This window comes from Pelodiscus sinensis, unplaced genomic scaffold, assembly GCF_049634645.1.
Source record: "Pelodiscus sinensis isolate JC-2024 unplaced genomic scaffold, ASM4963464v1 ctg130, whole genome shotgun sequence".
Taxonomy (NCBI): Eukaryota; Metazoa; Chordata; order Testudines; family Trionychidae; genus Pelodiscus; species Pelodiscus sinensis.
The window spans coordinates 104,559-118,823 of record NW_027466005.1 but is presented as its reverse complement, the minus strand read 5'-3'; the positions used below and the strand labels follow the sequence as shown (position 1 = coordinate 118,823).

Below are 14,265 nucleotides of genomic sequence, written 5' to 3'. Positions count from 1 at the left end.
GCCGGCGTGCCCCCGTGCAGTGGAACAGAACCCTGCGCGTGAGGGCAGGCCTTGCTCTCCCCAGCAGCTGCGCCTGGGGCAAGTCCCCTTCTAGGACAGACATGGACACGGAGACAGAGCTACGTCCTCCCCCGAGGACACTGAGTGGCCCTAGGCACGGAGAGCTAGAGCCTGGCCCGAGACAGGGCCAGAAGGGGGGGTTGGGCTCTGGCCGCCCAGGGGGCAAGCACAGTTCTCAGGGCAGTGTCACCTGCAGCTTGTTTGCATTCCTGCTGCTGAAATGGGCCCTGTCATCGTGTGTCCCACCCCCAGGCTGCCTCCAAGGGGTGGGCCCTGGCCAGGAGCACAGGGCCCTGGAGATGCCAGTAGGAAATGGCCCTTACCCGCCTGGCTGCTCACACCACCACAGGAGCTGGCTGCTGGCAGGGATGGGGGCCTGTAGAAGCCCCCGTTGGCCAGTGCCAGGCCCAAGGCTCCTCCACCCTTTGGCAGTCACGCCCAGGCCCCCAGCAGCTCTTAGGCCATTCCAGGCTGCAGCTGCCCACACCGTAGCCTAGGTGCTGCCTGTCCTGCAGGGCTGAGGGAAGAAGGACCCAGTGCCACAGGCCTGGCTGCAGCCAGTTCCTTGCACACACGTGACACGCCAGGCCCACGGGTAAGACTCCAGCTCTTTATTCACTTGCCCAGCAGCTGCCTTGAGTGGTAAGAAAAGTAGGAAGCAAGAAATTCATGATACCCTGAGTTTTAGCTCCCACCCCAGGCACAAGCACCCAAGTGCTGCCAGTTGGATAGGAGAGTGGACCTGCTGCCTTCCCCCAGCCTGCGTCTACGGGCTACCGGGAGAGGCCCCTGCCAGGCAGCCTGGCTAATGGGAGACAGGCAGAGCAGAGGCAGGGGCAGACTAGAAGGGGCACAGGTGGAAGTTGTACAAGTCCAGAGTTGTCAGCTGTGGCCCTGCCTGCTGCCAATCCTGGGAAGGCCATGGGCCACGCCAGGACACCCCCTCCCAGACCGCACAGATGGCTCTGCAGGGCCCTTCAGGCGGGCCCTGGGCGGAGCTGTAGGCTGCAGCAGTGTAAGGTGCATCATTGCATAGAAAAACAAGCCAGGTTTGCTGCCGCCCTGGAGCCTGCAGCAGGGCATGGGGCCAGCCAGGCCCTCAGCATCCTCAGGGGCTCCTTGCTGGAGTCCCAGCCACCAGTCTGCTAGTGGAAGGCACAGGGAGGTTCAGGAGGGAGCCCTGGATTATTGCAGGCCCCAGCAGGAGTTCCCTTCTCCAGCTCAGGGTGTCCAGGTTAGGCCCAGGGAACCTGGGTTGCATAGGAGTAAGCAGCTGCAAACATGGCCCCATGGGGACTGGAGGTCCTAGCAGCCCCTGCTCTGAGCCGGGAGTGGCTGGGACCTGGAAGCACAAGGCCCCTGGCACCACAGGACCTTGTGACCCCCCCGCTGCACAGGAGAGGCCTGGCCCTAGGGGCCATAAGGCACTGTGGACGGAGCGCTCCTAGCACCAGCCTGCAGTCACTCATCTAGTCCTGGCTTGGTCAGAAGAGGCAGGATCCAGCCACCGTGCAGAGATGTGCAGCCGGCTTGGGAGAGACAGGCCACGGGACGGCTTCGCTGGAAGGGATGTGCTGCATCACAGCACGATCTTAAAGGAACTGAAAGACACAGCATTAAGAACCGGCTGGTCGCTGCCACAGGGGCGCTACCTGCTGGGACTCCCACAAGGCCATGTGTGCCTGGGCTGGAGGCAGCCCTGGGGCGGCGGGGGGGGAGGGGTAGGAAACGGAGCTCCAAGGGGACCTGGCAGACCCAGGTGGAATGCAGCTGGTGTCTCAGACACGATTCTGGCTGTCTCCTGCCAATGCCTGGACCCGGGGAGCAGGTTGAGACAGCCCCCATCAAGCTAGCACAGTGGAGTCACCAAGGAAGGGGCATGGGAGCCTTGGGGTGGGAAGGGTTGTCTGGTGGCCAAGGCTCAGAACAAGACGACAGAGCTGCCACAGTGTGCCTAGGCAAGCAGAGACGCTGCCAGGGCGGACCAACTGGGGGTCCCGAGCCAAGCAAAAAAAGAAAAGGCAGGGAGTTCGAGCCAAAATGTGGTTGTGCCCCCGCTGGCAAGCGCTGGACTAGCTCCAGGCAGACACCGCAGCAAAGCAGGCAGCTACCTGGCGAAGTCTGGGGAGCGCGAAATGACATGCTGGAACTCAGAGAGGTTAATGGTCCCATCCTTGTCGATGTCAGATTCCTCCAGGATCTGTCAGGGAAAAGGATACACCTGGCTGAGCAGTCCCGCCCCACGGACAGGGCCAGCCCCACAGGTGTGGGCTTGTTACACTCACGTTCTGGATGAGCTGGTCCATCTCTGAATCACTCAGCCTGGTCTCATCCCCTTCCCCCGTCAGGCAGTTCACTAGCTTCTCCAGGTCCTTCTGGCCCAGGGTCCCATCATCATCAAAATCTTGGGGGGAGGGAGGGGGAATGCCCAGATTACACTCAGACATTTGCCCAGTAGACCCTGGTTCTATGGCAATGGCCTAACCACATAGGAGCGTGCCTGGAGGGGGCGCTCCTAGCTGGCCCTGGAGGCCTTCCAGCCTGCTCCCTGCCCTGGGCAGGGCTGGCCACCACCACAGGCTGCAGCCTGCCAGCCACCCCGCAACCCCCCCAAGAGCAAGCCCTGGGAGCAGCCAGGGACTGGCGGAGCAGAGCAGGCACCCGGGACCCGGCCGATCTCTACCGAAGATGCGGAAGGCGTAGTGGGATTTGATCTCTGCCGTGGCTGAGTCGCTGAAGACGCTCAGCATGTCGAGGAAGTCTTCGAAGGACATGCTGCTATCCTGAGCCTCCGAGGTGGAGAAGACCCAGCAGATCCGGTGCTGGAAGGGGTTTGCCTGTCAACACATGGGGAATCATGGCTGGGCTGAGGCCCCAGGGCACCCTGGCAGGAGCGGGCCAGCTCTGCCCTAGCTCAGTGCAGGTCAGAGGGCCAAGCAGAGAATCACCATGATCCCTTCCAGCCTCAGGGTATGTCTAGACTACGTGCCTCTGCTGGCAGAGGCTTGGAAATGAGACATACCGACATAGTCAATGAAGTGGGGATTTAAATATCCCCCGCTTCATTAGAATAAAAATGGCCACTGCATCGTGCCGGCTCAGCTATTTGTCGGCACAAAGCGGCAGGCAAGACGGGGATCGGAGGAAAGCCTTCGCCGACCGATCCCGGAAACCTCGTTGCACGAGGCATAAGGGATCGGTCGGCAAAAGCTTTCCTTGCCGACCAATCCCCGTCTTGACTGCTGCCCCCCGGGGCCCACTTCATTGACTATGTCGGTATGTCTAATTTACATGCCTCTGCCGGCAGAGGCACGTAGTCTAGACATACCCTTAAAGTCTCCTGCTGTGCAGAGACCCTCAACATCACGTGCAGCTCCACTGGCCGTGGGCAGCCCCTGCGCCCCGAGGCCGGCAGTGCCCGCACGGCACAGAGAGAAAGGCACCAGGCGGACGGCCCTCTCGCAGCACAGCAAGCGCACCGTGACTGAACCGCCCAGGCCGAGCACCCCCAGCATGAAGGGCAGCAGATAAGGAGCTGCCCCAGGCAGGACCCGAGTCTTTGCCCCGATGAGTGGGGCTGACCTGGTTCCTCCTAGGGCAGAGGGGGCCAAGCAGCAGGGGGCGTGCACCATACCCTCAGCTCAGGCAGTGTGAGCATCTTGCTCGCGGGGACTCTTGTCTGCAGGATGTCCTCCCTCTCCTCCTTGGGCAGCAGCTCGCTGAATCTCTTGAGGGCGCTTTGGGAGACAGGACGAATTAGAGCCTGGCAGAGTTGCTGCCGGCCTGGGCCTGGCTACTGGGCTCAGCTGGGCCACTCCCCCAGGGGACCCATTCTGCATGCCCCGAGCACACTCCCAGGCTTGAGCAGAAAGACATGGACGCAAACAAGGGGCAAGGGAGAAGGAAGAGTCATTCCCCAGCCAGCCAGCCCCCTTCTCTGCAAGCTACAGCCACAGCTGGCCCCTAGACCCAGCTCCCACCTTCTGGCCGCTCAGTGTGGCACTAGGCACCAGCCTGCTGTAGCCCCCCCGCACCTCCAGTTGCAGAGGTTACGGTGCTAGGTGGCTGCCAGGAAGGCTCCCAGAGCAACCGCTGCAGGGACTTCCCCACAGGCCCCTGCACAGGACCAGCTGCCGGTGCCTGGCCAGTGCGTGACTCGCTCTCAGGCAGGCTGGGCTTGTGCCAGCAGCTTCACCTCAAGCAGCCCATCAAGGGAAACACCAAGAAGCCGTCACACCCTGGAGCAGAGTCCAGCACAGAGCCAGGCTCAAAGGCCCTGTGCCAGGGAGTGCAGCAGGGCGGGGAGCAAGAGCAGGAAGAAGCTCAGGGCAGAAGGAACTACCTGGTCACTGCACACTGCTGCACCGCACTCCCCTCCCCCCGCTAGGATGCATGCCCCCTAGGCCGCGCTGCCACCTCTGCCTGCACCCCTGCCAGTGCGCGCTGCGGCAGCTGCCACCACTCACAACTCAGAGCAAAGGGGACCAGTGCGGGGGAAGGGGGCCCTGCCTCGGGGGCCCGTGTCATATCTGGGGCTTTCCAGGAGCAGCCACCGCCATGCTAGGAGTGCTGCCTCCCCCAGCTACCCCTCCCACTGGAGCCAGGCAGGGCGTCTAGCTTGGGCTCCACCCTATGGCCCAGTGGCTCTGAGCCCTCTGCTGGGTGCGCTCCAGGCAGGCCCTGGCCCCTTCTCCCTGCAACCCTCCTCTCGCTCCTGCGCCCGGCAAGGGGCGAGGGGACCAGCCGGGCGCTCACAGCAAGATCTCCTGCTTGGTCAGGAAGGTCAGCTCCTGGAAAGAGAGGAACGTTACCCAGCGCAGGTAGGGCGGGGCATGGCCGGGGGCGGGGACCGGGGGGGCTGGGGGCAGCGGGGGGAGGGGCCCCGGGGGGGCGCTCGGGGGGTCCGGTGGCGGCGGGGGGGGCGCTCGGGGGGGGTCCGGTGGCGGCGGGGGGAGGGGCCCCGGGGGGGCGCTCGGGGGGGGCCGGTGGCGGCGGGGGGGGCGCTCGGGGGGGGTCCGGTGGCGGCGGGGGGAGGGGCCCCGGGGGGGCGCTCGGGGGGGGCCGGTGGCGGCGGGGGGAGGGGCCCCGGGGGGGCGCTCGGGGGGTCCGGTGGCGGCGGGGGGGGGCGCTCGGGGGGGGTCCGGTGGCGGCGGGGGGAGGGGCCCCGGGGGGGCGCTCGGGGGGGGTCCGGTGGCGGCGGGGGGAGGGGCCCCGGGGGGGGCCGGTGTTGGCGGGGGGAGGGGCTCGGCGGGGGGAGGGGCCCCGGGGGGGTGCTCGGGGGAGGGGCCCCGGGGGGCCGCTCGGGGGGGGTCGGTGGCGGCGGGGGGAGGGGCCCCGGGGGGGCGCTCGGGGGGGGCCGGTGGCGGCGGGGGGAGGGGCCCCGGGGGGGCGCTCGGGGGGGGCCGGTGGCGGCGGGGGGAGGGGCTCGGCGGGGGGAGGGGCCCCGGGGGGGTCCGGTGGCGGCGGGGGGAGGGGCCCCGGGGGGGCGCTCGGGGGGGGTCGGTGGCGGCGGGGGGAGGGGCCCCGGGGGGGCGCTCGGGGGGGGTCGGTGGCGGCGGGGGGAGGGGCCCCGGGGGGGCGCTCGGGGGGGGCCGGTGGCGGCGGGGGGAGGGGCCCCGGGGGGGCGCTCGGGGGGGGCCGGTGGCGGCGGGTGGCGGCGGGGGGAGGGGCCCCGGGGGGGGCGCTCGGGGGGGGCTGGTGGCGGCGGGTGGCGGCGGGGGGAGGGGCCCCGGGGGGGGGTACCTGGTACTCGCCGAGCAGGTCCCGCGGGAGCTGACTGGCCGAGCCCCCCATGCCGCCCCGCGCTGCTTCCCCGGCCGGAGTCCGCGCGAGCGGGGTCCTACGTCACCGTCTCCAGGAGACGCCCCAGCAACGCCCACGGCTTAAAGGGCCGCCTCCGCCAAGTGCCCGGCGCGGGGCATGCCGGGAGCTTCGACCCCCCCCCCCCCCCAGCGCGGGGCATGCCGGGAGCTTCGACCCGCCCCCCCGAGCGCGGGGCATGCCGGGAGCTTCGACCCCCCCCCCCCCCCCCCAGCGCGGGGCATGCCGGGAGCTTCGACCCGCCCCCCCGAGCGCGGGGCATGCCGGGAGCTTCGAACCCCCCCCCCCTCCCCCCCAGCGCGGGGCATGCCGGGAGCTTCGACCCGCCCCCCCGAGCGCGGGGCATGCCGGGAGCTTCGACCCCCCCCCCCCCCCCCAGCGCGGGGCATGCCGGGAGCTTCGACCCGCCCCCCCGAGCGCGGGGCATGCCGGGAGCTTCGACCCCCCCCCCCCCCCCCCCAGCGCGGGGCATGCCGGGAGCTTCGACCCGCCCCCCCGAGCGCGGGGCATGCCGGGAGCTTCGACCCCCCCCCCCCCCCCCAGCGCGGGGCATGCCGGGAGCTTCGACCCGCCCCCCCGAGCGCGGGGCATGCCGGGAGCTTCGAACCCCCCCCCCTCCCCCCCAGCGCGGGGCATGCCGGGAGCTTCGACCCGCCCCCCCGAGCGCGGGGCATGCCGGGAGCTTCGACCCCCCCCCCCCCCCCCCCCCAGCGCGGGGCATGCCGGGAGCTTCGACCCGCCCCCCCGAGCGCGGGGCATGCCGGGAGCTTCGACCCCCCCCCCCCCCCCCAGCGCGGGGCATGCCGGGAGCTTCGACCCGCCCCCCCGAGCGCGGGGCATGCCGGGAGCTTCGAACCCCCCCCCCCTCCCCCCCAGCGCGGGGCATGCCGGGAGCTTCGACCCGCCCCCCCGAGCGCGGGGCATGCCGGGAGCTTCGACCCCCCCCCCCCCCAGCGCGGGGCATGCCGGGAGCATCGACCCGCCCCCCCCCCGAGCGCGGGGCATGCCGGGAGCTGTGACCTTTCCCCTCCGCCCATTCGCGTGGCAGGTCGCGATGTGTCCCCGCCTCTCGGCGCGGAGCATGCCGGGAGCCGCGCGCCTGAGGGGAGCGGGGCCGGCGGGTGAGTGGGGGCGGGGCCGGCGGCTCCTCGCTCAGCGCCCCCCCCTCCGCTGGGAGACCTGGGACGGAGGGAGCAGCTGCTTCGGGCTCGTGGCCCCATGGGGGGGAGGGGCGGGGCGGGCTCGTGGCCCCATGGCGGGGCGGGGCGGGGAGGGGAGGGGCGGGCTCGTGGCCCCATGGCAGGGCGGGCTCGTAGCCCCATGGCGGGGAGGGGAGGGGCGGGCTCGTGGCCTCATGGCATGGCGGGGCGGGGCGGGGCGGGCTCGTGGCCCCATGGCGGGGCGGGGCGGGCTCGTGGCCCCATGGCGGGGCGGGGCGGGCTCGTGGCCCCATGGGGGGAGGGGAGGGGCGGGCTCGTGGCCCCATGGGGGGAGGGGAGGGGCGGGCTCGTGGCCCCATGGGGGGAGGGGAGGGGCGGGCTCGTGGCCCCATGGCGGGGAGGGGCGGGGTCGTGGCCCCATGGCGGGGCGGGGCAGGGCGGGCGGGGCTCTTGCTTCCTCCCTGAGTTCTGCCCACGGCCCCTCATGCCCAGCGGTTGCTTTGTGTGTTCCAGATCCGCTGGGGATGCTGCCTGCAGCGGAGCCCTAAGAGCTGCTGCTCATCTGCCATGGCAGCGCCCCTGGGTGCCAGCCCAGCCCTCCGCAACCCAGCGGGGCTGCCATCCCCGGAGCAGCCAGGCAGCCGCCCTGTGTCCTGCCAGGAAGACTTTGTGTATGGTGAAGAAGATTATGTGCTGTGTGGGGTTGGGTGGTGGAGAAGCAGGTCGGAGGGGCCAGCACGCCACCCCTTGTCTCGCTTTGACAGAGCTTTGCAGGCTGGCTGGGAGGAGAGGATGAGGCTGGGGCTCTTCCGGTATCGCCTGGGCGAGCTACAGACCCGCGTCTTGCCTGGGAAGGTCCAGTTTGTGGCCCAGCTGAACATCCAGAGGGGGCTGGAGAGGAGGCGACCACAGGCCATCCAGAGCATAAGGCAGACATTTGACCCCCAGCAATTCCATTTCAATAAGATCAACCCAGGGGAAATCCTCTTCCATATGGCCAGGGGCCCTACGCTCCACCCTCCCACCAAGGGGCCCTCTCAGGGCCGAGGGGGCCTGCGGGAGCGTGAACTCCCAAGGACACTTGCCCACGTCCTAGTGGTGATTAACGTCAGCCCTCTGGAGTTTGGACACGTGCTCTTTGTTCCAGACCCTGCTCTCTGCCTGCCTCAGATCCTCACCCAGGAGCTGCTCCAGTTCGGACTGGAGTCGGTTCTTCTCAGTGCACACCCAGGCTTCCGGGTTGGCTTTAACAGCCTGGGAGCCTTCGCCTCAGTCAACCACTTGCACCTGCATGGGTTTTACCTGGATTGGCAGCTCCTGATTGAGACGGCCCCAGGCGAAGCCCTGTGCCCCACGCTCAACTTCCACTTCCTGCGGGGGGTCCCGGCCCCAGGGTTCCTGTTCTACAGCGAGGGAGAGGGGCTAGCAGCCCTGGCGCACACCATCTGCCGCGTCACTGATTACCTGGTGGAGAAGGAGATTGCACACAATGTGTTTGTGACCCGGGGAACTGCTCCTGGGGAGCCAGCCCATTCCCAGGCTCGGTCTGGGATCCGGGTGGTCATCTGGGCCAGGAGCTCCTGCTTTGGGAGCAAAGAGGAAACTGCATTTAACGTGGCACTTTGTGAGCTGGCTGGGCACCTGCCTGTCAAAACTGCCCAAGACTTCGAGAGCCTCACAGAGACAACAGCTATTCACACCATCCAGAGACACCTCCTCCCCGAGGCGCAGCTGGCTCAGCTCTGTAGCCAGCTGGTGGCACTTCTCACACAGTAACCCCGTGGGCTCTGCGTTGCACGTGCCTCACACTTCCTTGTGGCCAGTCTGACTCTCGTGTGTTTTGGAATCGCTGCAGAATGGTTCACTGTGGGGCTCTGGCTCTGGGTCCAGTATGGAGGCTGCCTTGTTGTTTTATACCACTGCCCCCGCAGGCACTGCCAACTGGCTCCTCTGGACACTGGCCTGCTGTGCCACTCTGGGCCAGAGAGGAAGGAAGTGTTGTCCTTGCCCTATGGGAGTGGGAGATAGAACTGGGGGGTAACCCCACAATTCTGACCTCGGTAGTGACTGAACTATTGGCTTGTTTCTGGTGAACACAGCCAATAAACCCCCTTTGGATGCTGCAGCATCTACTCTCTTTCCCATAGCACATAGTAAAGGGCCGGTTCGGTCAGAAATGTGCCCGTATCCCAGTGGCTCCTTTCTCTTCCCCAGAGCAGCTGCCGGCATTTACCAGTCAGGGTAAACTTCAAAACATCAGTAATCTACCTGAAAATCCCATCCCGGCCACTATGGACGGAGAAGCCCTTTACACCAACATTCCACATGAAGACAGATAACAGGCCATCAGAAACACCATCCCCAATGACAGCACTGCACACCTGATTACAGAGCTCTGCGACTTTGTCCTCGCCCCCCACTACTTCCAATTTGGAGACCATTTGTATCTCCCAAGTCAGCGGCACAGCCATGGGTGCCCGCATGGCACCACAAACTGATCTTGAACAATGTCTCCTCAGCTTTCACCCCCTAACGCTCCTATTTTATTTATGCTACTTCGATGACATCTTCATCATATGGACCCACAGAAAGAAGACTCTTGAAGAATTTCACAAGGATTTCAACAACTTCCACCCCACCATCAACCTTCACCTGGACCAGTCCATGTGACAAATCCACTTCGTGGATACTACAGTACAATTAAATAATGGACAAATTTCCACCACCCTATACTGGAAACCCACCAACCACTACACTTACCTTCATACCTCTAGCTTCTATCCCAGACACATTTCTCAATCTATCAAGCCCTAAGATACAACTGGATTTGCTCCAATCCCACAGACGGAGACAAACACCTACAGGATTTATATAAGGCATTCCTAAAACTGAAATACTCACCTGGAGAAGTGAAAAAACAAACTGACAGAGCCAAAAAAGTACCCAGAGATGAACTACTTCAAGACAGGCCCAAAAGAGAAAATAACAGAATTGCACTTGTCATTACTTGCAGTCCACAACTCAAACCCCTCCAACTTCTTATCTGCAAGCTACAACCCATCTTGGAAAATGACCTCTCACTCTGAGGCCTTGAGGGAAAGCCCATTCTCGCTTACAGACAACCCCCCAACCTGAAACGAATTCTTTCCAGTCACCATGCTACACAGCTACATCATAAGCATCCAGGAACCCGGCCCGGCAATCAGTGGTGCCAGCTCTGCCCACGTATCTATACAAGCGAATTCGTCCCTGGAGCCAACAACATAAGCTACCAAATCAAAGGCTCATTTAACTGCACATCCAGTAATTTGATCTAGGCCATCAAATGCCAGTGTGCAAGATAACGAGCCTTCACTCTGCGTTGTGTTTAAGCAACAAGTAGCCAGAGGCAGTTCATTCGAGCAATATTGCAAGGGAAGACAGCGTAAGCGGATCTTCAAATGCAAAACAATTCAAAGCCAATATATCTACCTTTCTGTTACATAGAACATTAAACAATTACTTCCCTGCCCACTCAGTTCCCATTGGACACTGTCTTATCTCAAGGCTCTCACTGAGGTCAGCATTCCACTCTTAGCAATGTGAGAGAGACAGGAAGGTGAACCCAGCGTCTCTTCTAGCTCTCGCGTTAGCAGGAGTCCGAGTGAACCAGACTCTTGCTCTGCTACTGACAAACCCTAAAATGGCCACCCAAATCCCCTTTCCCTTAGTCCTGCTTCCACACTCCCCCCTTTTGTGCTCTAGGCACAACTACTTCAAATCTCTATATTCATTAAACATTGTATTTCTGTTTTAACATCGAGAGGATTGACCTCACATGTATGGATTGGTTGCAATGGTAATACAGGATTAGTATGAACATGAAAACTATTTCTGTTAGTACATCCTCTATAACAACAATAAAATAATCCTACAATAAGCAAAAGCAATACAATCATTAATATCCCCACAATAACTCTATAATGGGGTCGCTGTATAGCCTTAGTTACATAACATCTCCACCCTGAGAATCTCCAAGTGTGTCTCCAGGGCCACAGTTCTGATGGTATCCCCGAGGCATTTGCAAGGGCAGTGGGCCAGGTCTGATGCTCAAGATCACTCTGAATGGCCATTAGCTGGTCATTCAGGAAGTCCTGAATTTCCAAACAAGCCAGATCCCACTGCAATTCCTTCTCTGTCTCAGTGATATCCAGTATCATCTTTGTCAGCAAGTCCTGGGTCATTGAGCCGAGGGCGGAGATAACATGCAATTCACCGATTCCAGCCTGAACTTGGGTTAGCTGTGCTCCAGTAATAAGCCCAGTGGCTTCCTCTATCTGTCCCAGCCTTTCCTCATGTTGTTGGCCCCTGTATATGCACCATCCCACAGGCTGTCTTCCTTTTCCTCCTAGTGGAAACCCATGCCCTCTGTTGTGCCAACCGAATGGCAGCCCCTTAGAACAGTTTGGATACAAAGAGGTGACCTGAAAGCTGGGCAAAGGCAGTGTAAATTTTACAGTCCCTAGTGTGGCATTGACTATGGTCCATCGATATCCTAACACATCATCTCTTTTAGACACAGTATCATACCACATCTGTTGATTAAAAACTCTAATATAATTTTTAGCACCATTAATATCAATAGCATAAGAAGGAGTATATTGCAATATAGCGCAGGCAAAATTATCGGTTAAGGGAATTATCTTAGTACAGGTAAACTTTCCATTAGGTGAACACATTCTCTGAGTCTGAATGTGGCCCTTTGCTAACAGGGTAACCAAATAACAATAGGGCCCTCTTCCTGTCAACAGATTACAAACCCCGGGGATGGCCATCATGTCAACCCCATCAGAAAACCCCCTAACCTCAATGCTAGAATTTAGTGGCTCATGTTCATGTACAGTAATATCATAAACCCCTATCTCCACTGATCCAGCTGACTTCCATTTAATTGTTCGCTCAAATGAAAAATTTAGAACCTTGAAAAATAGATTTTCCAGACAATACTTAGCTAAGTCACTCAGATGTGACGGCCTTGGCCATTGAATTTCATCAGAATACACAATATCATCAGTATTTGGGTATGTTACCGGAATGGCAGTGGAGGTGGAGGAGGTAGTGAGAGCGGTGGCATCAAGGTGCTTTTGGTATTGATCGTCTGAAAGCCAATTGGGGAGTGCCATACATTCTGCTGGTATTTGCCCATAAGCACAGATCGCAGCTCCTGGAAGAAACCCACCAAACCACTCAACACCACACTCCCAACTGTGAGTCCCACAAGTCCCTCCTTGCCAGTGTATAATGCTCCGCCTTTTCCACCAGGGCCAGTTCTTAATGTCCTTTGTTGTTAAAAAGTTCTGGACTGTGGCAGTGTCAGGGGAGCGAATTTTTCTTCTTTCTTGAAATAGTAGTAATTCTGCATCATGCAGGGGAGAGGTTACTAGCACATCACCCTGTAACAATTTGGTCCTTCTGACATATACCAGAGGTATATTAGTTCTGTTAGTGGGCAAGGGAGAAGTTACTAGCACTTCACCTTGCCCTCGTTTTCTGCTATTCAGCAGGAGAAGGAACAGGAACAGAAAGAGGGACAAACCCATCAATAGTCGAAGTTGAGTCATCTCGAGGTGGAGGGGTCCTTTTACAGTGAGAAGCATGGGTCCAAGTAGGCAGCCCTTGGCACTTCACAGCGGTGTTGGTGGTCAGCAGGACCTGGTATGGGCCTTTCCAGCGTGGGGCTAGAGCAGTCTTTCACTGACGGACCTTTATGTAGACCCAGTCGCTGGGTTCCAACAGATGGCACGGTTGCTCAGGGTCCTTGAGTAATGCTTCTTTTACTTGTGAATAAAAGGACCTAACACACTTCATTAATGTCTGGCAATACTTAAGCATGATATCCATTAAATGAATGTCCATTTGAGCCAAGGGTCAGCGGGGGTGCTGCTGGTAATCGCATCGGGCGCCCTGTCAGGATCTCATGTGGGCTAAGTCCAGTTTTCCGATTCAGGCTGGCCCTCATGCTCATTAATGCCAATGGAAGGGCATCTGGCCACTTCAAGTTTGTTTCTGCACAAATCTTGGCCAGTTTGTTTTTCAAAGTCCCATTCTGGCGCTCCACTGTCCCAGCAGACTGGAGGTTGTGCTGGATCTGTAAAGCTGTACACAATTCTTTTACAATCTGTCCAGTAAAATGAGTATCATGATCACTGTTAATACTAACAGGTATACCAAATCTGGGTATAAAATCCTTAAGTAAAAGTTTCACCACAGTCTTGGTGTCTGCCTTCCTACAGGGGAAGGCTTCAATCCAGCCTGAAAACACATCAACTAATACTAGCACATATTCTTAATTACAGCATTTATACAATTGAATAAAGTCAATTTGAATATTTACAAATGGTCCCCACGGAGGGGGATGTGCTGCCTGTTTTACCTTAACAGCCTTACCAACATTGTGCTGTTGGCAAATCGTACACTGTTGGCAGTAGTGCTGGGCCACAGGAGAAAAATCTGGTGCAAACCAGTCTCGACTAACAGCATTAATCATAGAATCATAGAATAATAGGACTGGAAGGGACCTCGAGAGGTCATCGAGTCCAGCCCCCCGCCCTCAAGGCAGGACCAAGCTCCATCTACACCATCCTTGACAGATGTCTATCTAACCTGTTCTTAAATATCTCCAGAGAGGGAGATTCCACCACCTCCCTTGGCAATTTATTCCAATATTTGACCACCCTGACAGTTAGGAATTTTTTCCTAATGTCCAATCTAAACCTCCCCTGCTGCACTTTAAGCCCATTACTCCTTGTCCTGTCCGCAGTAACCAAGAGGAACAAATTTTCTCCTTCTTCCTTGTGACACCCTTTTAGATATTTGAAAACCGCTATCATGTCCCCCCTTAATCTTCTTTTTTCCAAACTAAACAAGCCCAGTTCATGAAGCCTGGCTTCATAGGTCACGTTCTCTAGACCTTTCATCATTCTTGTCGCTCTTCTCTGTACCCTTTCCAATTTATCCACATCTTTCTTGAAATGTGGCGCCCAGAACTGGACACAGTACTCCAGCTGAGGCCTAACTAGCGCAGAGTAGAGCGGCAGAATGACTTCACGAGTTTTGCTTACAACACACCTGTTGATACAACCTAGAATCATATTTGCTTTTTTTGCAACAGCATCACACTGTTGACTCATATTCAACTTGTGGTCCACTATGACCCCTAGATCCCTTTCCGCCATGCTCCTTCCTA

General features: G+C 60.1%; 3 protein-coding genes across 3 annotated transcripts in view; 2 read left to right on the top strand and 1 right to left on the bottom strand.

The window, feature by feature from the left end:
• Positions 1–656: 656 nt before the first annotated feature.
• On the bottom strand, positions 657–5,996 carry CIB1 (calcium and integrin binding 1). The gene is made up of 7 exons (XM_075918053.1): positions 5,803–5,996; positions 4,816–4,850; positions 3,695–3,797; positions 2,744–2,897; positions 2,346–2,464; positions 2,172–2,260; positions 657–1,661 (listed from the first exon to the last, which is right to left on the bottom strand). Exons 1-7 carry the CDS (start codon positions 5,851–5,853, stop codon positions 1,640–1,642), a joined length of 573 nt encoding a protein of 190 aa, XP_075774168.1. The 5' UTR covers positions 5,854–5,996; the 3' UTR covers positions 657–1,639.
• A 1,582-nt stretch (positions 5,997–7,578) lies between these two features.
• Positions 7,579–14,265, top strand: part of TTLL13 (tubulin tyrosine ligase like 13) — a 67,489-nt gene continuing 60,802 nt past the window's right edge. Inside the window, exon 1 of the mRNA XM_075918046.1 lies at positions 7,579–7,711. The gene's annotated coding sequence lies outside the window, so the exon portion shown is untranslated. The remainder of the gene's footprint in view (positions 7,712–14,265) is intronic.
• On the top strand, positions 7,608–13,778 carry GDPGP1 (GDP-D-glucose phosphorylase 1). Its single transcript, XM_075918051.1, has one exon. It carries the CDS (start codon positions 7,608–7,610, stop codon positions 8,814–8,816), a length of 1,209 nt encoding a protein of 402 aa, XP_075774166.1. The 3' UTR covers positions 8,817–13,778.